At 36.2% G+C, this 24,141-nt stretch overlaps 1 protein-coding gene across 1 annotated transcript; it reads right to left on the minus strand.

Moving 5' to 3' along the window:
• Positions 1-1,431: 1,431 nt before the first annotated feature.
• SDHAF4 (succinate dehydrogenase complex assembly factor 4) lies at positions 1,432-23,399 on the minus strand. Its single transcript, XM_015600211.2, has 3 exons — positions 23,260-23,399; positions 9,546-9,698; positions 1,432-3,231 (listed from the first exon to the last, which is right to left on the minus strand). The coding sequence occupies exons 1-3, from the start codon at positions 23,321-23,323 to the stop codon at positions 3,122-3,124; spliced, it is 327 nt and encodes a 108-aa protein (XP_015455697.1). The 5' UTR covers positions 23,324-23,399; the 3' UTR covers positions 1,432-3,121.
• Positions 23,400-24,141: the final 742 nt, after the last annotated feature.

Raw genomic sequence — 24,141 nt, forward strand, 5'->3', positions numbered from 1 at the left:
TCCTATTCATGAGTCATACAATAATATTTATAATTCATTTATAGTAGCCAGCCCTAGCTTAGGGAAGCCAGAGGCAGCTTTAGTTACAGTGTTTGTGCAGAGAGGTGCCCACTAAAAATGCTCTTCTTGAGCCAGGAATGGCCTGAGGAATCTATGTCCAAGAATCTTAATTATATCACTCTGCTCTCTCCATATCTTCTTGGTCAATGTCTTGGGATGCTGATGTATGGCAAGGTCAGAACAAATATTTAACTTGATTAATAAATATCTCATAGAACCAGTGTAGATTTAAAAAGGTGAAAACCCAGGTCTCTGAACAGTCACGTAGTATGAAAAACCCAGAAAGTGAGTCTCATTGAACCTGGGAAATCTCCTTTGGTCTGGTTGAGGTGAATTAGAGTCCCTTGCAACCCATTTAGTCTTCAGTCGGTTGTCTTTTGGAACTGTTCTCATGTGCAAATCAAACCTACCAGGTTTTATGCTGGAATGGCAAGGGATCCTTTTCACTCATCACGAAATACGCAAAGCCTAGCAGAATATCTGGCACTCTTCACTTTACTTTCCTTCCTAACTGATCAACTAATTGGTGGTTAACTAATAGCTGACTGCCATTCTTATCCTGAACTTACAAAAGTACTGTCGTGTTGTGAAATTATCATTAAAATTGCTGGTACATCATTAACAATCACTATTATAAAGCTTGTTCATTATAAACTATTCTATTCCTCTAACAAACATTTGTTATATACTAGCAGAACATGGCTTTAGCTTTTTCTTACTAGTTTAATAATAAGCATTATTACATTTTGACTCATGGTAGGTCATAACAACTGACATCAAAATAAGAAAATGCTGGACATAATTCAATTCCACCAAAACACCTAATATGTACAGTTTCATGGTATGAGCCTTGTACATAAAAGCTCAGCCTACAATTTCCCAGAAATCCCCAAGCAATGTAAAGTGTTTAAACTATAACTACACTAGAAAAAGCCAGTTTTGTGTGACATTTTCTGAAAATTTGTCTATAAATTGTTCTCTTACATTTATCCTCATGGTTTGTTTTCTGAGAAACAGATGCTAAGATGGAATTAAATGTGAAAGTGATGTATTGGGGAGACTTTGTGAATTATGAAGGGGAAGAAGAGGCAGAGTCTAACACCTGTGAAGGGGAGAAGGCTGGAAAGGATTGGGTTTGAAGAGTATCAGACAATAACATGGTCCTAAGAAAACTCTGGGAAGGCCAAGAAAACTCAGGGGAATTGGCCATCATAATCATTCAGTGTAGCCCCACCATACTCATTTATCAGCTAGAAACAGCATGGGGTAAGCATCGCCTCTGCAGAAATACAGTGGTGGATCCCACAGGGAAATCAACTCACTTCCCACAAGAGGAAATTTGAGTGATGCATTTCCATTGCTACCACATCACCTTTTTTAAGTCTTCTGGTTTCTTTTTTTATTTGATGGAAACAAAGACCATAAATGTTTATTTTACATGCCACCAAATTTTACCTATATATTTGACAGCTGTCATGAATCATGTTACTACTAACACAAGTTAAAGATTCTATTATCTTGATGCAACACTTTGGTTGTTACATATTTTATATTAGTTTTTGAAATATGTAAGTTGTCTTTTCTGTGTCACATATTATGATGGTTAGTGTGGAACCCAAGCAAAACTATACAATACAATTTAACACAATATTTCTGAAACGTTAACTTATTAAAAACCTTCAGTAATATGGGCTAATTGGAGGTCGACTTAACCATAGTATCGTTTTATAGCAATATGGTTATTACTTAGCAGCATACACAGTAACTGTAACTAGAAGAACAAATGTTGACTGAGAGAGAGACTGGTATAAAGACTGAATGACTAGTCCCAACTACCACACTAGTTAGTTTGGTTCTAGGAACAATACACTTTTTAAGAAAGTTTATTCTCTTAAATAAGTCTCCCTACAATCTTCTCATTGCACTTATAACTTATATCACACAGTTACTGGCCCACTCATTCTATCTTCCATAGGCTTTACAAACCCTTTCTTCCTATGTAATTTAAGTGTAGCCTGGGGGCTAAAGACCCAATCTCTGTGACTGAGTAAGGCTGAAGGACAGCGAAGGACGCTTTAAGGGAGGCTCAGCAGTTCCCATTCTTCCTTTATTCTAGATCTATAAACTGGACTTGACTTTTCCTGACCCAGTTATCCAAAGGCCACAAGGGTAAGAGCTATTGAATCAGCAAAACTGACTAAGCTGGTCCATTCTATGCCCTGCCATTCTCATATTCGCCTTCCTGAATCTTATGTTTCACAAACTATTTCAGCTCAGTTCACCCATGCAGATAATCACTAAGGTTCCAACTAATGATTTTTAATGTTATATTCATGTGAAACAAATTCAAGTATTTCAAATTTCAGTTTCTTAATCTTTTTCCCCAGGAAGTCTAGAGACTTGGAAAAATACATTCATGATTTAAGCATAGCTAATACTTACTGAGAGGTATGCTCTATGCACTGCTTCAAATGGGTTACATGCATTTATTCATTTAACCTCTCAACTGCCCTGTGAGGCGGAAACTGTATTATCTCCAAATTTACACATAAGGATACTGAAGCACAGAGAAGTTAAATAACTTACTCAAGGTTACATAGATAATTAGTAGTAGAGCTAAGATTTGCACCCAACTAATCTGACTCCAAGTAAAACTTTTTCTGTTGTTTCTGTGGACTTCTCAAATATAATGTACTACTTCACTCACATTTTAAAAGCCAGTATTACCTAGCATGTCAATATAATCATTAAAAAAGTTGATTTATTTACATTTGCATTTTATAAGCAACTGATTAAACTAAAACATGATGAAACAAAAGTTTGCAGTTCTAATCACTACTTATATACCTCAATACATTTAAATTAAAATTAATGTGCTAACAGAAATACTTTTCCTTTCCTAATTTATAGCAGCATATTTTCTTCTAAAGCCATCTCATGTACTTTTAAACACGTTACAGGAATTTAGATAATTAGAGGGTATACAAAAAGAAAATAATCAGAAATAAGTTTCAGATGTATGTATTCAGAAAAAAGATACTGAAGTTAAAGAATACGTGGCTTAAAAATCAATGCAGCGTCCTTTTCGTTCCCAATCTCCGAATCGGGTAGGTTCTGGGCCCCGGGGGCCACCTTTTTCTTTGGTAACAGGATTAACATCATCTGGAAATTCTAAAGAAAGAAGATGTGAACAAAGCAGTCAATAGAAATGGCAAAAGTATTATGGTCAATTCTGAAGACAAGGTTGCAGAGTTATACAGTTGGTAGGCTAGATACTACTGACTAGGTTACAGTCTTGAAATGTGGTTCTTTTTCCCGAGTTCGAAAAATCACTTTAGCATATAATTTTCATATTCAGTCAATTTTACTACCTATGTTGGTGACTTAGAATTTCTGGAGCTCTCTCAGGCTCCAATCCGGGGAGTGGCTGCTTATGTGCTACTAGATTAAAATAGAAAGAAAGAGGTGCAGAGAATACAGAATACAAATCCATAGGGTTTGGAAGGTTTTGAAACAAGATTACTTTGAAGATTACTTTGACTTAATGCCTCGGTTTTCTTATTAGTAAAATGGAGACAACAATCATACCTGCCCTACTGTCTTGGGAACTAAACAAAGTAATACAGGTAAAGTGTCTAGCATAGTGCCAGCTACATAAGGATGCTCGATTAACTTTAGCTCTAAGAATTACTGTTCCTTATTGTAGGGTTTTGGCTTCAATGACTGGTCAGCTGGTACTGGTACTTAAGGACATTGTAGCAGTTAGAACTGTTAATAACGTGCTCACAATAGGAATAACCATCCTGACTCAGGGCCAATTCTGAGCACTTTGTACATATTAACTCAGTCCTCACTTAATCCTATGTGACAGGATAAAGTCTTTTATCCATTTATACTGTGAATAAACTCTCCCTTACCCACCTCATCATTTTGTTTTTTAAAGAACTCTCTGCCTTGACTTCCTCTGAAAGCCTTTCTACTAGAAGTTCTTCTTTCTCCCATATCTCTAGGGCTCACTGGGTATCTTAGCTTGGGTTGCTCTGGCAAAATGCCAGAGACTGGGTGGCTTCAACAACAGAAATTTCTTTTCTGACAGTTTTGGAGGCTGGAAGTCTGAGATCAGGGTGCCATCATGATTAGGTCCTGGTGAGAGCCCTCTTCCTGGCTTGCAGATGGCCACTACTTATTGTGTCCTCACATGGCAGAGAGAGATGGGGGAGAGAGAGGAGGTGGGAAGGGGAGAGAGCGAGGAGGCAGGGGAGAGAAAGTGCTCTTTGTTGTCTCTTATAAAGGCGCTAATTCCATTATGGGGGCTCCACACTTATGACATCACTTTAACCTAATTATCTACCAAAGGTCTTATCTCTACATACCATCACATTGGGACTAAGGCTTCAACAAATGGATTTTAGGGGGCCATAATTTAGTCCATTGCACTGGGGAAAAAAGAAATGGTCAAGATGTCTCTGCTCCTCACTGCTACTTCCAGCTTCTCATTCTATTGTCAAATCCTTAACCTTTTTGACACCAGGCACCGGTGCTGCTATGAGAATCTAACGCCTGATGATCTGAGGTGGAGCTGAGCTGATGATGCTAGCACTGGAGAGCGGCTGTAAATACAGATGAAGCTTTGCTTGTTTGCCTGCCGTTCACCTCCTGCTGTGTGGCCTAGTTCCTAATGGGACACGGACAGGTAGCGGTCTGTGGCCCAGGGGCTGGGGACCCCTGCTCTAGGGCCTTCCTTCTTTTGAATTCTGACGCATTCACTTGTCCAAGGCTTTTCTCCAGTCTTGTAATAAACTCAAACACTCCTCTATCTTCTTGAATGAGATCAATATCTGGTTCGTAGTTTCATCTCTCTTCCCATCATCGTTAATATTAGCATCCATATTAATGAATTGTCACATACTGGGGCTGCAAAGGTCTCCAATCATCTTCCCTAGTGATCTTCATCTCCACTCTGCCATCCACTTGGACTTTATCTCTTGAATATGTTCTTTTTCCAAATCTCATGCTCTTGAGCTCTCTGACTACAATCCCTTATCCATCTCCCTTCTTCTGTTTGTTTAACCTAATTTGCACTCTCATTATAACCTACAGTTTGCTGGAACTCTTTATTCTCTTCACTACTAACCTGAGTCCCATTCTAGACTAATGCAATAGTTTTCTAATTCATCTCTGCTTTCTGACTCTCATGGCTCCAGCCTAACTCTCAGAGGTTGAATTAATCTTTCCAAAACAGAATCTCTCCTCCAGATTGCACTAAGTGAAGGACGCCAGACACCAACTGTATGATTTCATTTATTAAAAAAAAAAAAAAAAAAAATCCTAGAAAAGGCAAAAGTAGTAATAGAAAACAGACTAGTGGTTGCCAGGGGTAGACTAGCTGTAAAGAAGCATGAAGGACTCTGGGGGATGGAACGGTTTTATACTTTGTGTTGGTTACATGACTGTAAACATTTGTTAAAATTCACTGAACTGTTTAGTTAAAATGGGTGAATTTTAAAATGAGTTAATTTTATTATATACAGATTATATTTTAGTAAAGCTGATTAAAACAATCTCTATCCAAAAACATTTCGTGCTTTCCTCATTGACGACTGCATAAAGCCCATATGCTATAACCTGGTTTGAGCCAAATCTACCTTTCTAGCCTTTATATTCCATTAACCCATTATATATACTTTATGCTGCAGCCAAAAAGGCCCATTAGCTGTCTTGCATGTGCCATGTTCCTCAGTCTCTTTCTCTTTGTCTGGATCTTGCTTTTATTGAAACATCTCCCCACCACTTCTTACCTATTATGATTTTATTATTCCTTTAAACTCTAGGTCAAATGTTATCTCTTTTGTCTACCTTTTTCCAATCATTTTCTGTCTCTCTCTCATGCCAGTTACCACACGATGTCCTGTTCATAGTTATTTACGTATCTCATTTTCCTTTTTTATTCATCTTTGCATCAAACAGGGTGCTGAGCTGCAATCTCCTTTATCATCATAATAATGAAATTTACTTTCTGCAAAGGAATCACCTATAAATTTTCCTTAGAATGAAGTATGTACTAGAGGCAGGGAGACAGAATTAGAAGGAAGGGAACAAGGAAGCAGATGGACTAGTTAGGAGACCAACAGAACTAGACACAACTTGAATTTGGGCTTTATTGATAAGATGAATCATAGGAGATAAATTTGAGAGATGTTAAGCAGGATCCAGGATGCAGGAAGAGGTAGAAGTGAAAAATTATCCCCAGATTTCAAGTTTGGGTAACCTGGTGGATGGGGTAGACTGGAAATTCAGAAGGAAGAGGACTGGGATGTGACTGGTGGGAGAGAACAATGAGTAGGGCATGAGTTTAGTTTTAGACATATTAACTTTGAGATATAGCTGGACTATGCAAATGAAGATATGTAGGAGGCAGCTGGATATAGCTCAGGAGAGAGGTCTGACTAGAGGTATAAACATGTGAGCTCTCCCTAGAAATGCTTACGGGGTTAAGGACAGAGGCCTGGGAAATATCTACATTTTGGAGCTGGCCCGAGGCAGAGGGAGCTTAAAGAGCCAAGAAATGGTTGAAGAAATAGAATAAGAAACTGGTGAAAATATAATCTAAACCAAGACAGATTTCCAGAAGCAGTGGTTAACACTGTCAAAGGTTGCAGACAGTTCAAATAAAATGAGAACTAAAAAGCATCTGTTGGATTTGGTGATGTCTGTCAAACTAGTTTCTAAGAGATGGCATGTTCAACATAAACTTCGGTGAACCAAAATTAAGTGACTTGAAATTAATTCAAAATTACCTTTTGAAATGTGCTTACTTTTTTTCCTTTTTTAAGATTATGGTAAATATATATAACAATATTTGTCATTTTAGCCATTTGCAAGTATACAATTCAGTGGCATTAAATAGTCACGATGCTATGTAAACATGACATTACTATAATCAGAACTTTTTCATCATCTCCAATTAAAAATGCATACCCATTAAACAAAAATATTCTCCTTCCCTCTCCACCTAGACTCTGATAGCCTCTATTCTATCTTCTGTCTCTATGAATTTGCCCACTTTAGGTACCTAATATAAGTGAAATTATATAATATTTGTCCTTCTGTGTCTGGCTTATTTCACTAAGCATAATGTTTTCAAGGTCCATCTATATCGCAGCATATATCAAAATATCATTCTTTTTAATGACTGAATAGCATTCTACTGTACGTACAAACCACATTTTGTTTATCCATTCATCCATGAATGGATGTTTGGGTTGTTTCCACCTTTTGGCTATTGTGAATAAAGCTGCTAAAAACATAGGTGTGCAGATACTTGGTCAAATTCCTGCTTTCTATTCTTTTGGATATATATCTAGGAGTAAGACTTGCTGGATCATAAGGTAGTTCTGTATTTGACTTTTTAAGAAATCACCCAACTGTTTTCTAGCTGCATCATTTGACAGGTCTCAGAAATGCATGAGAGTTTCAATTTCTCCACATCGTTGCCAACACTTGTTATTTTCCAGTTTTTCTTAAGTTACAGCCATCCTAGTAGGTGTGAAGTGGTATCTCACTGTGGTTTTGATCTTCATTTCCCTAACGATTAATGATGTTGAGTATCTTTTAATGTGTTTTTAGTCATTTGTACATCTTTTTTGGAAAAATGTCTCTTCAAGTACTTTGCCCATTTTTGAACTGAGTTGGGTTTGTGGTTGTTGTTCTTGTGTTGTAGAAGTTCTTTATATATTCTGGATATTAATCCTTTGTCAGATACATGATTGGCAAATATTTGGATGTGTTTCTCCCATTTTGTAGGTTGTCTTTCCATTTTCTTGAAAATATTTTTTGATGCAGAATAGTCAATTTTGATGATATCTAATTTATCTATTTTTGCATTTGTTACTTGTGCTTTTGGTATCAAAGCTGTGAAATAGCTGTCAAATCCAATGTTATAAAGATTTTCTTCAATGTTTTCTTCTAAGAATTTTATAGTTTTATCTCTTAAGTTTAGGTCTGTGATAGATACATTTTGAGCTAATTCTTGTATATGGTGTAAAGAAAGGGTCCAATTTCCTTCTTTTGTAGGTGGATATCAAGTTTTCCTGGCACAACTTATTAAAAAGATTGTCCCTTCCCCACTGAATGGTCTTGGCACCCTTGCTAAAAATCAATTAGCCATATATATGAGGATTTATTTCTGGGACTGCTGCCTTCTTTTTGTGTAATATTTTCAGAAAATATTTCCTCTCATATTTTTGTGCTTAATTAAAACAAGTGAAGAAAAATTTTATCTTTAGGTTATGACAACTTTTTAAAAGTCTGTATCATCTTGGTTCACTGATCTTGTTATTAGATTTAGCTTGATAAAAGTGTTATAAATTGAAATATTAACTGAATAGGCAAACACAAAAGCTTTTACATTATAGAAAGAGTTCCAGACAGAGGTCCTGGTATCCTCTATCGATATCTCCTTGATTGGGATGCTTCACTAGATAGGTTACTTATCATATACTGGAAAAATCAGACAAGCAGGGCAGCTTCCAAGGTTTCAAAGTGATATGTTTAGATTTATGCTGTCTAACATTTTATTTTTTTTAATAGCTAATACTTGTACATATTCTACAATTAAAAGATAGAAAAGGATATAGAATAAAAATTTAAAAAAATACTTAAAAAAAACAGAGTTTTAAGGCATTAACCAAATTTTATATATACTGAATACAAAACAATGTTTAGTCTATCACCCGACCTTCCTTAAAAAAAGCCCCTATTCTCGAAACTTCCTCTTCTCTTCCCTCAACCACGTGGTCACAGTGAGAACAACCATCTTCTGGTGTGGTCACTATGATTGATTCTGCTGTGGACATCAAGCTTGACCAATGAGCTCTCTTCTTAGAAAATTTGGAATTAGGACTAAGAAAGTCTAGTTTCAGTCTGGCTGTGCTTTTGACCTAAGTAGCTGCGAGAAGATGGTACTTTCTGCACAGTGGACTGAAAAGGGAGCTTGAAGACAGAAATCAACAAAGAGAAGTGACCAGAAATAAGAAAAGGAGGGAGAATATCCTAGATTCCACATAGAATTTAGCCCTGAGGTCCCAGTCTTTTTCTAAAGCCAAGCAGTATCACTGCCCTGGGCAGCCTCACTTGTACCCTATATCCTAACAACAACCTACCGTATCCTCTTCTTAAGTTTGCTCAAGTGGGTTTCTCTCATTTGCATCAAAGTGGGTCTCAATTTTGTCATGTGACTAGCGGGGCATAATAACTATAACAATTAAACACAATCATTCACTGTCAGGGGCTTGGAAATCTTTTTTTTCTTTAATCCACACATATTGATGGTCAATATGGCAATTTTATTCATTGTTGAAATATGCTTCATTATTATTAAGAATTATATGCAATAACATATTTCTTTCCTTTAATTTATTCTTTTTCTCAATAACTAAAATATTTTGATACTTCAAAAATTAAGAGAGGAGCTTTACTGTACTCACTTGTCAGTGGTTCTTTCTCTAAATGGGCATCTTCTGGTGCATCAAAACGACCTTCCGGTAACTTTGGCTTCTTAAGGGATTGTTTGATAGGGTCTGACTTTCCTCCTTGCGAAGAACTTGTTTTCCTCAAAGAATAACACAGAAGGGGTGATCCTAGAAGAGTAGGGATAGTGGAAAAATAGGAGCTGTTCATTTATTCTACTTTAAAAGTTTAGTAATTTTACTTAATTTGTCTTTAGTTTACACATTCACACTTATCAAAGTTCAAAAAGTACAAAAGGACATACAGTGAAAATTCTTCCCTCTGCCCACATCTTCCAGACATCCATTTCCCTTCCTTGGAGGCAACCGATGTTATCAGTTTGAAAAGAAGAGCATTGAAATAATAAGCTAGTTAACATCTAAATTATAGAAACTTATATATTAAATACTGATTCCTGTCTGAAGCAATTCCCAAAACACCAGGAATCAGATCATTAAGAATAAAAGTAAGAATTTTTCGACAACAATATTTAGTATTTAAATCTCTAAAAACCACAAGGGACTATAATTAGTATTCTTATATGTAAATCCTAATCATGGTCTTCTATTCCTGCCAACTAAAATTTAAAAACCGTATTGGGCATCTGCAATGTATAAATGAGATATCTTATTCTCTATGTTATAAAGAGAAAGCTAAATTTCAAGTACAATGAAAGTTTTTCAATCTTTGTTGAGATAACATTCAATAAGGGCAAAACCACTCTGAAAAAAATGAAACAAATCATATCAATTATTATTATTATAGAATTATCTGGTTGGGGATGTTCAATTTCCCAAGGGAGCGGCTTTAGAGGCAGTCAGAGTTGGGTACCAGTTCCAGTTACACTACTGAGGCAGGCAGAATAGTGGCCCTCCGAAATAATTTGAACCTAATATTCAGACCCTGTGAATAGGTTAGGTTACATGGTAAGGGAGAATTTAGGTAGCAGACGGAATTAAGGCTGCTAATCAGATGACCTTAAACTAGAGATTATCTGTGATTATCTGGGTAGGTCCAATGTCTTCACAAGATCCTTTAAAAGGAAAAGAGAACTGGAATTGAGAACCAGAGAGACAGCAGCATGAGATACACTTGACTGACATTGCTGGCTTAGAAGATGGAGGACAGGGTCAAAGAGTCAAGACAGCCTCTAGAAGTTGGGAAAGAGAGGAAACTGATTCTCCCCTGGAGCTTCCAGAAGGAACACAGCCCTGACACCTTGATTTCAGTACAGTGAGACCCATTTCAGACTTCTGACCTCCAGAACTGTAAGCTGTTTTAAACCACTAAGTTTGTGGTATTTTGTTTCAGCAGCAGTAGGAAACTCCTATAAACACTTATTAGTTGTTTGATCTTGGTCAAGTTATTTACCTTTTCTAAATCTGTTTACTCTAACTTGAAGATAACAGTATCTATGTCATGAGTCTATTAAATAGTTTAAACAGAACAATTCATGCAAAACACTTAACATAGTGACAAATTATATCAATTATTATTATTATAGAATTATCTGGAAGCTCTTGATAGCATTATGTTTAATTAGAATGTTCTTTCATTACATGTATTTTATTTTTGAGCCATTACTACATCTTCCTATACTCTGTTTTAAAAAAGTATATACACACACACACACACACAAATATATATGTATACAAATATTTGTATGTATATATGTCCTATATACATATACACCTTCTACAACTTGGCATTTACATAAACTTGTAAGATTACAGCTGACATTACATAGACACTGCATTAATTTCAAAATAGTACTTCAAGCTGTTCATTTAGAATGCAAATTAGCATTCTCCCACAGATCTAAGAGTCCACAAAATGCAAAGATTAAAAAAATAGGTAAGTACACAATAGAATGTTTTAATAAAGCTATGACAATGATCTAAAGAATTAATATAGTTTCCTCTCATCTACATGCTCACTTACTTATTTCATATTTGAGACACTAATTGGCTAAGAAAAATTCTGTGAACCAAGAAAATTTTCTGTACCTATTAAAATAAAGATCCCTATCTATTAAAAAGTTTTACTTATTTATTGATTTAGAGTATAGGCTATTTTGCCTTTAAACTCCACTTCAATATCTAGGGCATATTTTACTTTTCTTATCTCCTCAAAATTATACTTAAACATATACTAAAAGGCTAAAGAGAAAAACTGCAATAATAATATCTTATAAGGAAACATTTATTTTTACTTAGAAACTAAATGGAAAACATACAAATCCTAATTCTTGATTATAGTAACATATTTCATATAATAATCTCATCTTGGTTTATTGTGGTTGACTATCTAGAAAAATATGTTGAAAATGTTGGTGATTATAAACTATGCATAACTGAAGGACTTTCTCAGTCCAAAAAACAGGATTTTAAAATCAATTAGTCATTTATGATCTGAAATAGATTCTTTAATATTTGACCTTATATCCCAGTTTAGCAAGTTCATACAGTCTCCACAATAGAAACTTCTGTCCATTATCTGATATTCAAATATTTACTCATTAACAAATCTGTTAGTTGGTAAAGCATCAAAGATTGTTTGCTAAGTTGTGACAGTTCAGTAATAATACAGATAGATACACAGAGAAGAGAATTTTAACAATTACATATTGGATTCTAAAAGTAGACAGATTTTACATCTACTCTGACAAATGAGTAGTTTCTGCACTTGGTTACTAATTAAATATGTTTATTGTACATTAAATAACTCACTCTGAAGCCTAAAAATCAGCAAGTATTTAATAGAGACCAGTAGACGCCTGCTACTGTGTACTCAGGCTTGGCTCAACATAAAATCAGCACTTCTTGTTTTAGGTTTGGTTGTTTTTGTAAATTAAAAAAAAAAAAAAATCTCTTAACTGAAAGCTGGAAATGATAATCAGTGTAAAAAGTAATTCAATATGTTCCGAATCTGTAGAAATTCCTAAGCATTTATGCGAAATCATAAAAATGGCATAAAACACATCCCTGGCTACCAATTACAACATAGACAAAATCTGAGACTAAAAATTTTACCTCTTAAATGATGCAGATATACTAACTGTAAATAATAAAAATAACAAACATGCGTTAGATGTCTACTATGTGCCAGGCATTGTGCCAGGCATTGTGAAAAGACGATACCTTACTTATGCCTCACAATAATCTGCTGAGGCAGGTATAACTGTATATTATAGTAATTCTGTTCAATATGAACAAAATCATTTTTGAAAAACTGACATTATGTAGATGTGGTGGAGACTGATAAATATTCCAAGTAGCTACTTTTCCCTTCTTCCATTTAGTTCTAGGACTCCCATTCCTATCTTCCTTGCTATTAAGCTGAGCACCAGGATGCTCATTTAGAGACATTTCCCTGCCTCCCCTACAGGCAAGCAGCCTGCATTATCCAAGTGTGACCATGGGACTGTGACAGGAAGTGATGTGTGCAAATTTTAGGTTGCCTCAATTTTGCAACAAGCTGATTGCCCTGGATTTCTGTTCCCATTCCCTGGAGTTGTGATGTGGACATGCAGTAGCCTAGCTTCAGCCATACAGATGAGGATGAAACTCAGGGTAGAGTGATACTTAAAATATTTAACAGCTGGGATGGTACAGACACTACCCAGTCAGAACATATGTACAATCATTCAGAAGAGACACAGCTTGTAAATAACTAGCAAAACTCTACTAATGCATACTGGCTGACTGTAGGCCCTACAGATGGTGGGATCCTTGAATGACCTGTCAAAACAGCATGGCCTTGCCTGTTCTCATCGGCAGGACTGTTACAGCAGCCTGGCCCTTTCCTTAAGTAAATACAATGGAGAAGTAAAAAACTTGCAAACTAAGGGCACTAGAGCCACACATGAGTTCCAACGCCAGCCACACCACTTCCGGGCAATGTGAACCTGAGAATGTAACTATATCTCTCTGAGTCTGTTTCCCATTTAGAAAATGGGGATATTTCTACTTACCCTGCAGGGCAGTTCAGAGAAACAAAGTAATGTGTATATGTGCACACATTTACCGTATAAATATCTTGAGCCTAATTGTGGGACACTGGTCAATTTGCATAGAAGTTTCTGGTAAAGAACATAAACATGAATGTATCTTGGGGAAACACAGAAGAGTAGTAAAGTATAAGTTTAAGAAACTATTTCCTCAGTCTGGCCTTGGGTACTTTTGAAAAAACTTTATAGAAAAAAGCATTAGAAGGCAAAGCTGAAAGACCAGTTTTCTCAAGGGACTCTGAGACCATAGAAGTATAAACAGAACTATTTTTGCAGTCAGGTAACAGTGTGAGAGAATGTAAAAGGAAAGAATTCCCCTAATTTCTGCTCAATACCAGATAAGACAGAAGGCACTGTGCTCCTTGGCACCTGTACGCTTTAAAGATTTCATAACGAGTCCATGCACAGCAGCCTGGCAGGGGTGGTGGTAGTGAGGCACATGCAAGTACCTTCAAGGACAGACAACAAGAAAGAAGGGTATATCAGATGATAAGGATTAGCAGAGAAGTGAAGGTGAGCCCAAGAGCCACTCCTGTGGATTCTGTCTATCAAATAATAGATACTAAGCAATAGTAACTATATTAATGTGACTATTACATTTTGGCCACCAGCAAATTTCTGACCACTACATGGGAAATAGCTGACAAACTTAAAACGAAAATCACCTTTTGAGAAGTAAAAAAATCACCACTATAAAGTCCATGTCATCTTCTTTAAGGGTTAATTTGGCCTTACTCAAAGCCTATTTAGAATTGTGCTTACAAGTACATTATAGGCAAGAAGATGACCTACTAACAGAAGAAATAATTAAAGCAAAAGAAAAGGAGTTCATCATCATTAAAAAACCCCAAAATAACAACTAACAATATTTAAGAACCACTGTTTCTAGAAATTTGATAAATTAGAGATGTTTAAACCATATAGCTATAAAACATCTAAAAATGTTAAAATACACACTCACGCACACACAATAACACTTCTAAGTCAGAGGAAAACTTTTAAGACAGTAAATCATAATAAAATAAAAAACCAATTCAATGAGGCAAACACTTAAACTATTACATATCCTATGTCTTTTTTCTTACTCAGAGCTTTCAGGACTACAGGGAGAAGACTCTTGAGCCTGAGAAAACAAAAAGCCTATTAGAGACCAAGACACAGGGAGGCTCATGCTTTGAGGAAAAAAAAAAAAAGCGAGCTGGAAGATTTTGAAATGTGCACATAAACCATCTGGGAGATCTTGTTAAAATGCAGATTCTGAGGAGCTCTGGTGGAACCTGAGATTCTGCATTTTAATAGTCTCCCAGGTGATGTTCATGCAGCTGGTCTAAAGACCAAAGAACTAGAAGAAATCCTTCAGTTAATGAACAGTTGAGGAAGGAAAAGTGTCTGTCTCAACCTTGGTTCTGAGCGTAGATGTAAAAAAGAATCTCATTTTGAGATTTTGAAGCCACTGCTGACCACACCTGTGTTTGTGCCTGATTACACACTATCTGCATGGTCCAAAACCCTCCAACGGAGCATCTCACTATTACGTGGACCCAAGACTAAAGTTGAAGTGCTCCCAGACACATGGAAAAAAGCAGAAGCAAACCCTCTAAGGGGAAATACTCTCAATCCACTCTCATGAAAGTCTCACAGAATCCCAGTAAAACATTCAAGGTAACCAGTCATCACAATCAAGTTAGCAGAGTCAACAAACAACAGAATAAAATCAGACCATGAAGATTTTATATACCGTAATAACAGAAACCAGAATGTAAAATTATTTAATGTGTTTAAGGAAATAAAAAAGGAGCCATAAAGGAGAAAGGAGTAAGAGACTACGAAAAATGACTAGTCCAACTTTTTAAAAAACACAAAATTTAGAAATATAACAATTTAAATTTAAAGCTCAATAAAAGGGTTAAATAGCAGAACAGATATAGTTGAAAAGAGAATTTGTGACCTGGAATAACATTCTGAATAAATTATACAGAAAAAAGCATAGAGACAAAGAGATGAAAATAATGAAAGAGAAGTTAAATCATGTGGATGATAAACAAATGTTTGTTTAATCATAGTTGTAGAAGGAGATAATGGAAAGAACAGGAGAGATTCAACAAACAGGAATCTTCAGATTTAGGAAGCATAAAGAATGGCAAGTAAAAAATGATCTAGACACAAAGTAAATGAACAACCCCAACATAAAAGGAAGATCTAAAAAGCAGCCAGATAAAAGGCAAATTATTAATAAAAGAACAAAAATCAAACAGGTGATTTCACAATAGCGATAAAGGAAGCCAGAAGATAGAGCTGTGAGAAACTGATAAACCCACTGATATGACCTATCAAGAACAAAAGAGAAATAAAATAAACCAGATTTTCAGATTAAAAATAAAACATCTATAAAAAAGAACACTGAGAAACTTTATGACAAAAGACTGTAACCAAAGGAACTTCTAAAGAATGTACTTTAAGAAAGCAATCTCAGAAGTAATGTGAGGTAAGAATAGAGAGAAAATAAAATAGTTTTATATATTTATGGTATAAAACAATAATAACAACATTGGTTTGTGGGGTTATCAAAATCTCAATCCCACCCCAACATATACACAACGACACACACCTAAAAGGCATAAAAACAAAGGTAGAGGTTGAGTGAATTCAAAGCATTTTTAAATTCTGTACTTTTTAGGAGGAGGGTAAAAATATTAACTTTAGATTTCCTGAAGTATGCATTTAGATTTCAAGGGTAATAAGTAAAAGACAAGGTATATCTTTCAAACCAGCAGAGGTAAACAAAATGGAAGAAAAAATTTAATTCAAAGTCTGAAAAATAGAAGGTGCAAAAAACAAGATGGGAGATATAAAGCAAATTATATCAGTAATTATAATTGTAAATGGACTGAATTATCCAGTTAAAAGATATAGACTGTCGGACTCAAAAAAAAAAATCTAGCCATATGCCAATTACATGAGAAACACTATATTTTAAAAAAAAAAAAGGTCCAATATTAAGGACTGAAGATTTGTGCCTCTCCCCCACTCAATCAAATGCTGAAATTCTAATCCCTAATGTGATGGTATTAGGGGGTAGGGTCTTAAGGTTATGAGGGTGGAGGCCTCATGAATGCGATCATAAGAGCAATAAGAGCTTACTGTGTGTGGCTTTCTGCTCTCTGCTGCAAAAGACTACAATAAGACTGCCACCTGCAAACCAGGAAGCTGGCTCTCAGAAGAGACAAGTTGTGCTGGCAACCTGACCTTGGATTTCCCAGCCTCCAGAACTCTGAGAAATAAATGTCTGATGTTTAAGTAACCTAGTCTATGGTAATTTGTTATTACAGCCCGAACTGATTAAATGTGAGGTGCACCATTTCTGTTTTTTTTTTTGTTTTTTGTTTTTTGTTTTTTTTAAGGAGAGTCTACAGAAAATGGAAAGAAAATAGTAACAGTAAGAGAAGAAAATACTGACATAAATATAAGACATAAAACTGAGACAATGAGCAAAACCAAAAGTTGGTTCTCTTCAAAGACTAGATCTACTGCGATCTAGTCTAATAAGAAAAAACAAGAGAAGGCAAAATAAATAATTTGAAGAAAAGAGAGCACATAATTATATAGAGAACAGATATTTAAAAGAACAAAGGAGCCAGCAACTTTATGCCTCTATATTAAAAGTGTACAAAATGAGAAATTTTCTATAAAAATTTAACTTTTCAAAACTGACTTAAGAGCAAACCTAATCAATACTACAATAACAATTACAGAAATTAAACTAATAATTAAAAATCTTCCCTCACAGAAATGACTAGGGAGAATGACATCAGTACAATGGCAGAGTGAGAACACTCCATTGTTTATTCCCTTAAATTTACAAGTCGAACAATTATAACTCAACGAAGAATCCCTTGTTCAACAAATATACATGCCTGTAAGATCCACGCATCAGGACATCTGGAGGTGGTCTACTGGAACAAGCAGGTGGGGGCAGGCTGGCGGATGGGATGAGATAGGGGAAGGAAAAAGACACTGGCTGCAGACGTAGTCTGGTGCACACCTTGGTTCCAATGTGCATGGCAGTGAGACAGGAGTTCAGCAGCAGGCCTCATTTCGTGGCCTGGAGAGTATGAGGGGCAGAAGCAGCTTTCTTCCTGGAAAAGGCACCTCCCTTCCCACCTCCCCACTTCAGCAGAGCTGGGTAGGGGTGGCTGAGAAACTTAAAACAACACAGCGGTTCTAATGGCCATTACTGGAAGAAGGGGAGGCAGAGCCAAGATCACTAACTGACCACCTCTCCTCCACATGCCCCAGCGGAGCCGAGTAATGCCAAAACATAATGGGAAAAGGAGGTAGCTTAGGAAGCTTGCAAAACCGATTCTCTGTCACCTGTCACATTCTCCCAAAACAATGGGGGTGCCCCATAACCGAAGAAAACTGGTCACAGAAAGGACACCCATAATCTGAGTGGGTATGGAGCAATTTCCTTAACAGAAGAGATGCTGCTTCACGTTGATTCCAGAGGTTCAAATAGTCCAGGTAAGAGAAAACAAAGACTTGTACTATAGCACCATCTACTGGAAAATAAAACCAAATGCTCTACCTATCAACCTGCTGGATGTTGAGAGCAAAAGAGTACTTACACAAGAGATGTAAGTACTCAAATGCGCAGATGGGGAAACTATGCCTCAAACACCATGAACAACCAAGGTAATTTGGGAACACAGAAAGAAAATAAAGTCTTCAGAAACCAAATTTAAAGTCATAAAAGACTGGGCTTTAAATGACAGATACTTTGAGATTACAGTCATGAAGAAACTAAAAAATATACAAGAAAATTCAGACACACAGTTCAATGAACTCAGGAATAAAATTAATGAACAGAAGGAGTATTTTATGAGAGAATGAAACTATAAAAAAAATTCTGGAGCTGAAGAACTTAATAAATGAGATGAGAAATGCATTAGAGAGCACTGAAAATAGATGGAAGAAAAAATTAGCAAACTCAAAGATAGAAACTTAGAAATGACCCAGGAGGAAGAAAAGAGAGAACTAAGAATTTTTTTTTTTTAAATGAAAGAACTCTATGAGAGCTGACTGTATTAGAGAGAGCAACATAAGGATAACAGGTATACCAGAAGGAGAAGAGAAGGAGAAGGGAACAGAGAGCCTACTCAAAGAAATAGGTGATGAGAACTTCCGAAGACTATGCAAAGAACTGGATTTTTGAACAGAAGCAAACAGAATACCTAATTATATCAATGCAAAGAGACCTTCTCCAAGACATTCAAACTGTCAAAAAATTTTAATGACGAAGAAAGATTTCTCATGGCAGCCAAGGAAATAAAAGACTGTAACCTACAAAAGAAACCCCATTAGATTATCATCAGATTTCTCAGTAGAAACATTATAAGACAGGAGAGAGTGAAAGGAAATATTCAAAATATTTAAAAACAGGAACCATCACCAAGGATAAAATATCCAGCAAAATTATCCTTTAGATATGAAGGAGAAATACTTTCCAAGACAAAGAAAAGCTGAAAGCATCTGCCATTATAGGACCTGCATTACAAGAAATATAAAAGGAGCTCTTCTACTGAAACAAAAGTATACAGAACTTTGAGTAAGATAATTAACAGACAGACAGAAGCGCAAAAATGCAAATCTACTTCAGCACAGGTTATTAAACATTTAATTATAAGGCTGGGGGGGAGGAAGGTGCATTAAAAATAACTATAGCTACAGCAATTTGGTAACTAATGCACAATATAAAAAGAAATAATTTGTGACTACAAAATCATAAAAGAGAAGGAAAAGGATTGACTGGGTACAGGGAGATGAAGAGGCAATCAGAAAAAAAAGTCTGCTGTATGTATGAGACTTTATACACAAATCTAATGGCAACCACAAAATAAAAGTCCAGAGCTGAGACACAAAACATAAAAAAAAGAAGAAATGGAGAAAAAATCCAGAAAACTACCAAACTAAAATAGTAGACAGAATCACAAGGGGGAAACAATGGATATACAGAGCAATTAGAAAACAAAAGATAAAATGGCTGTAGTAAGTTCTCGTATATCAATAATCACTCTAAATATAAATGGACTGAACTCACCAATTGAAAGGCACAGGGTAGTGGGATGAATTAAAAAACAAGACCCAACTATATGCCTGCAGGAGACTCAGCTCAGCTCCAAAGACAAACATAGACTCAAAGTGAAGGGGTGGAAGATGATACTTCAAGCCAATGGTATCCAGAGAAAAGCAGGTGTAGCAATACTTATATCAGACAAAATAGGTTTCAATATAAAAAAGGAAATAGGAGACAAATATGGACATTTTATAATGATCAAGGGGGCAATTCATCAAGAAGTCATTAATCCTTTTCTATATATATGCACCCAACCTGGGAACACCAAAATGTATAAAGCAATTGATAGCAAACCTAAAGGGACACTCTGACAAAAATACAATTATAGTAGGAGACCTGAATACCCCCATTGACGGCAGTGGATATACCATCCAAATAGAAAGTCAATAAGGAAATATTGGCCTTAAATGACACATTAGAGCAATGGACTTAACTGATATTTTTAGAAATTTCCATCCCCAAATGACAGAATACACATTCTTCTCAAGTGCACAGGGAACGTTCTCAAAGATAGACCATATGTTGGAGCACAAAACTAGTCCCAATAAATTTAAGAAGACTGAAATCATACCAAGCATATTTTTCAAACACAACAGTATGAATCTGGAACCTATCTACAAGATGAAAGCTGGAAAAGCCACAAATATGTAGAAATTAAACAACATACTACTGACCAACTATTTCGTAATCAAAAGATATATAAAGACAAGTGAAAATGAAAATATGACGTACCAAAAATTTTGGGATGCAGTAAAAGCAGGACCAAGATGGGAGTTTATAGCATTACAAGCCTACCTCAAGAAAAAAGAAAAATCTCAGATAAACGAGCTAACATTACACCTTAAAGAACTAGAAAAAGAAATGAAGCCCAAAGTCAGTAGAAGGAAGGAAATTATAAAAATTAAATTGTAAATTAATGAAATGTGAACACATTCTTTTTAAAATCATAAACTAGATAAGTATGCCTGCTATCACCACTTCTAGTCAACATGGTACTGGACATCTGAGCAAGGACAGAAAAAGATATAAAATTGAAAAGGGAAAAATTAGATTTTATTTGCAAATAATGAGCATTTACCTAGCAACCCTGAATATCTACAAATAAATTATGTAATAAAGTAATTTAGCTAGGTTCCTGAATACATAATCAATAAATAAGTCAACTGTGTTTCTATATATAAGCAACAATCAGAAAACAATAATTTAAAAAATAGTGAGCAATATTAATCAAATCCCAACAGGAACTTTATTTATTTATTTTTTAATTCAGTACGGAAAGCAGATACCCAAAGAGTAGCCAAGACACTTCTGAAAATCAAGATGGGAGGACTTACCCCACTAGACATCAAGATTAATTACAAAGGTATAGTTATTAAGATAGGTGATATCAGCACAGAAATAGCTAAATAGATTAATGGAACTGAAAAGAGAGCCAAGAAATAAACCCATCCATATATGTATATATAAACTTGGGATTTATGATAGCTGGCATAACATCAGTGGGGGAAAGGTCCAATACATGGGCTTGGGACGACTGGTAACTGTCATGGAAAAAAAAAATTGGTTTCCTGTCTCACGCTATACATAAAAATTAATTCTTAATAGAATAAAGGTTTAAATATAAAAATGCAAAACTATACACCTTTAAGAAAATACAGAATATCTCTACGACATTAGAGAAAGTTTTATTAGTCAAGATCACAAAGCACCAATAATAAACAAAAGAATCAAGACAAGATTATCTGCTCATCAAAAGACACTTTTGAAGCTGTGTAATTGTACATGCAGATCCATTATTCTATTCTGTCTACTGTTGTATACAATTTTTTAAAAAAATACACTGTGACAAGAAAAAAAGCCCAGGAACTGAGCTATTTGCCACTTACTTAACTAAAAAAAAAGGTCTAGTATTCAAATATATGTAAAAAATATAAATAAGACGATCTATTAAGAAAAAAAGATATTTCACAAAAAAAACCCTAATTCTTTGAAAAGATGTTTAACTTTTCTAACCAAAAAAAAAGCAAAAGTGCAATAAGATAGCATTTCAACATCCTATAGACACACAAAAATACAATTTTCTGATATTTAGTGTTGGCAAATATGTGGAGCAACAGGAACTCTAATATACTGTTGGTAGAAGTGTAAATTGCCAGTAGAAATGGACAATGCCTTTAAAACTTGGCACCATACTGTGAAATTGAACAGCTCTATATCATATGTTCCATGATTTCCACTCTTTGCACAGAGCACCCATAACATATACAAGAATGTGTATCAGCCAAACCTGGTGTTTCCATAATTACTCAAATGGCCATTGAGGAGAATGGAAGAACATACAATATATTTTCACAATTGAGTGAAAATATATTGTATTTCACAATCACACATCAATATAAATGAATTCCAAAATAATACACCATTAGTTGAAAAAAGCAAGTAAAATAAATATAAATGGTCTGAAACCATTTATATAAAGATCAAAAACATGCAAAGTTATACAACTGCATCACAAAGCAGCAAACAGGGAGCTGCCTGTCAATGGAAATATTCTATTTCTTAAATTGGAGAATGGGTTCATAAATTTTGGCTTTGCTTCATAACTTATACATGTTATACAAATTTTTGATAGCAAATACTTTATAAATTTTTAACAAGTGAAAAAGGGTTGTTGAATGAACATAATTTAAAGTTATTACCTTGGGGTCTGGATAATGTGGGGCTTTCACTTTCTATATAATTCATTTCTGGACCATTTAAAAGTTTTACAATTAAAAAGTAATATGTTTGGGGAGAAATGATTACAGAAAGGAAAACAAACTGCATAGAAATCCGGGGCCCATTACTATGAGGGGTTAGTGATGCTGATCCTGTTTTCAACTTATAGAACACAATTTCTCCAAGACGTCCCAAATTAAAACTATGTTTAACATACTCTATGGGCTAAGTCTGTAACATATTGAGAAAAATTTCCAACAAAAACGGGTTTAAAAATGTTGATTTTTACTGAAAGCATGATACTTCTACATTAACAATTCCTGGCTTCATCTAATTTTTATTATACTTATTTGCCTGTGGCCTACTTCTGCACTTTTCCAATTTTTTCTTCATATTGTAAACTGCCACAAATCCTTTCTGATGCAAATAAGGACATGACTTCCCAATCCCAAAGAGCTCTCTCTTCCATTTTTCTAAGAGCATCAAAGTGTAGTGCGCCCTGTGAACTTTCAAATACACAACCCGGAACATCTGCTGCCCTTCTAGGTCAGAACAATGGCCAGAAGGAAGCAGGTCTCCCGGCTGGAAGGGCGTTGGGGGATTTTCTAGCTTTCTAGCTTTAGTCTCACCCTTCGGATCCCGGGCGGTGACCGGACCTCCCCAGGGCCAAGACACGGGGTGGCCGAGCTGAAGAAGAAAGAAATTGGGCGACCCCTTGCACCCTCAAACGCCTGGGACACACGCGGCTTCCTCTGCGGGAGGCCTTTCTCGAGGCGCCGGGGCCTTCGCGAACCCGCCCACGCGACCTTGGCCCCAGCATCGGGCGCCTTACTTGCTGCCCTCCACGCTCTAGTCGGAACGTAACCAAGAAACCCGGCAAGCCGTGTTAAGGTCATGGCGCCGGCTCCTGCAGCGTCCGCACCCGCCCAGCCTGATGAAGCCAGCGGCGTTGTCGGGTGCCCGGTGCCCGCCCCACAGGCGGGGCGGGGCGCTCGGGAGGTGTGGCCTGCAGGGGACGGGGCGGGGCCTCCGCAGCCGGCATTGGGCGTCGGAGGTGCTAGTCCAGGCAGTCTGTAAGGCAAAGGGGACCCGAGAGCGGCCCTCCCTTGCCATGAATAACGACCAAAATTACCGTGACGCCCCTGTTAACTAAAACCCAAATCATGGCTGAAATTGGATGAAGGAATAATTTCGTTTATTCCTCTCCTGGAGGATCTTTTTAATAGTATACAAAGATTGAGCATCTTTTACTCTTTTGCCCGTGTAATAGTCTTCTTTTCCCTCAATTCTCGCTCTTATTTTTTAAATCTCTACTTAGTGAACTAATTCCTCAGTTCTGACTCATTGACCAGATGACCTGAAGGATGACAGTTTTGAGTGAAGTGCAGAGCGAGAGCAAGCTTTCCACCTGGCCCAGGCTGCAGTACAAGGAGCTCTGCCAGTTGAATTCCAATAGCTCCAATATTTTGGGAGTATATGTGGCATATCAGGAGGCTTTGTGTAGCCTGTGGAAGTCTACAGAATCACAGTGGAGATCTCTAGAATTTTCTTTTTTTTAAACGTCTTGGCTAGCGATTGGGGCCCTGGTAATATTTGACCATGTGACGTCAGGTGGCTATGCAATCTGAGTTTCTCATTATGAACTGGGAGTTATCTGGTTCTCCTAGATAAGGAGTTCTTTCACTAAAAAGTGGTATATACAGAGCAGGGCCAT

This window comes from Pteropus alecto, unplaced genomic scaffold, assembly GCF_000325575.1.
Source record: "Pteropus alecto unplaced genomic scaffold, ASM32557v1 scaffold7, whole genome shotgun sequence".
NCBI classification, from domain to species: domain Eukaryota; kingdom Metazoa; phylum Chordata; class Mammalia; order Chiroptera; family Pteropodidae; genus Pteropus; species Pteropus alecto.

Bases quoted from the DNA above. Each gene is read 5' to 3' on its own strand.
- SDHAF4 (XM_015600211.2), bottom strand. From the start codon at position 23,323: ATGACCTTAACACGGCTTGCCGGGTTTCTTGGTTACGTTCCGACTAGA. The intron at 9,699-23,259 runs GTAAGGCGCCCG...CTACTCTTCTAG, and splicing joins TAGAGCGTGGAGGGCAGCAA to GATCACCCCTTCTGTGTTAT. The intron at 3,232-9,545 runs GTGAGTACAGTA...TTCTTTCTTTAG, and splicing joins AGAGAAAGAACCACTGACAA to AATTTCCAGATGATGTTAAT.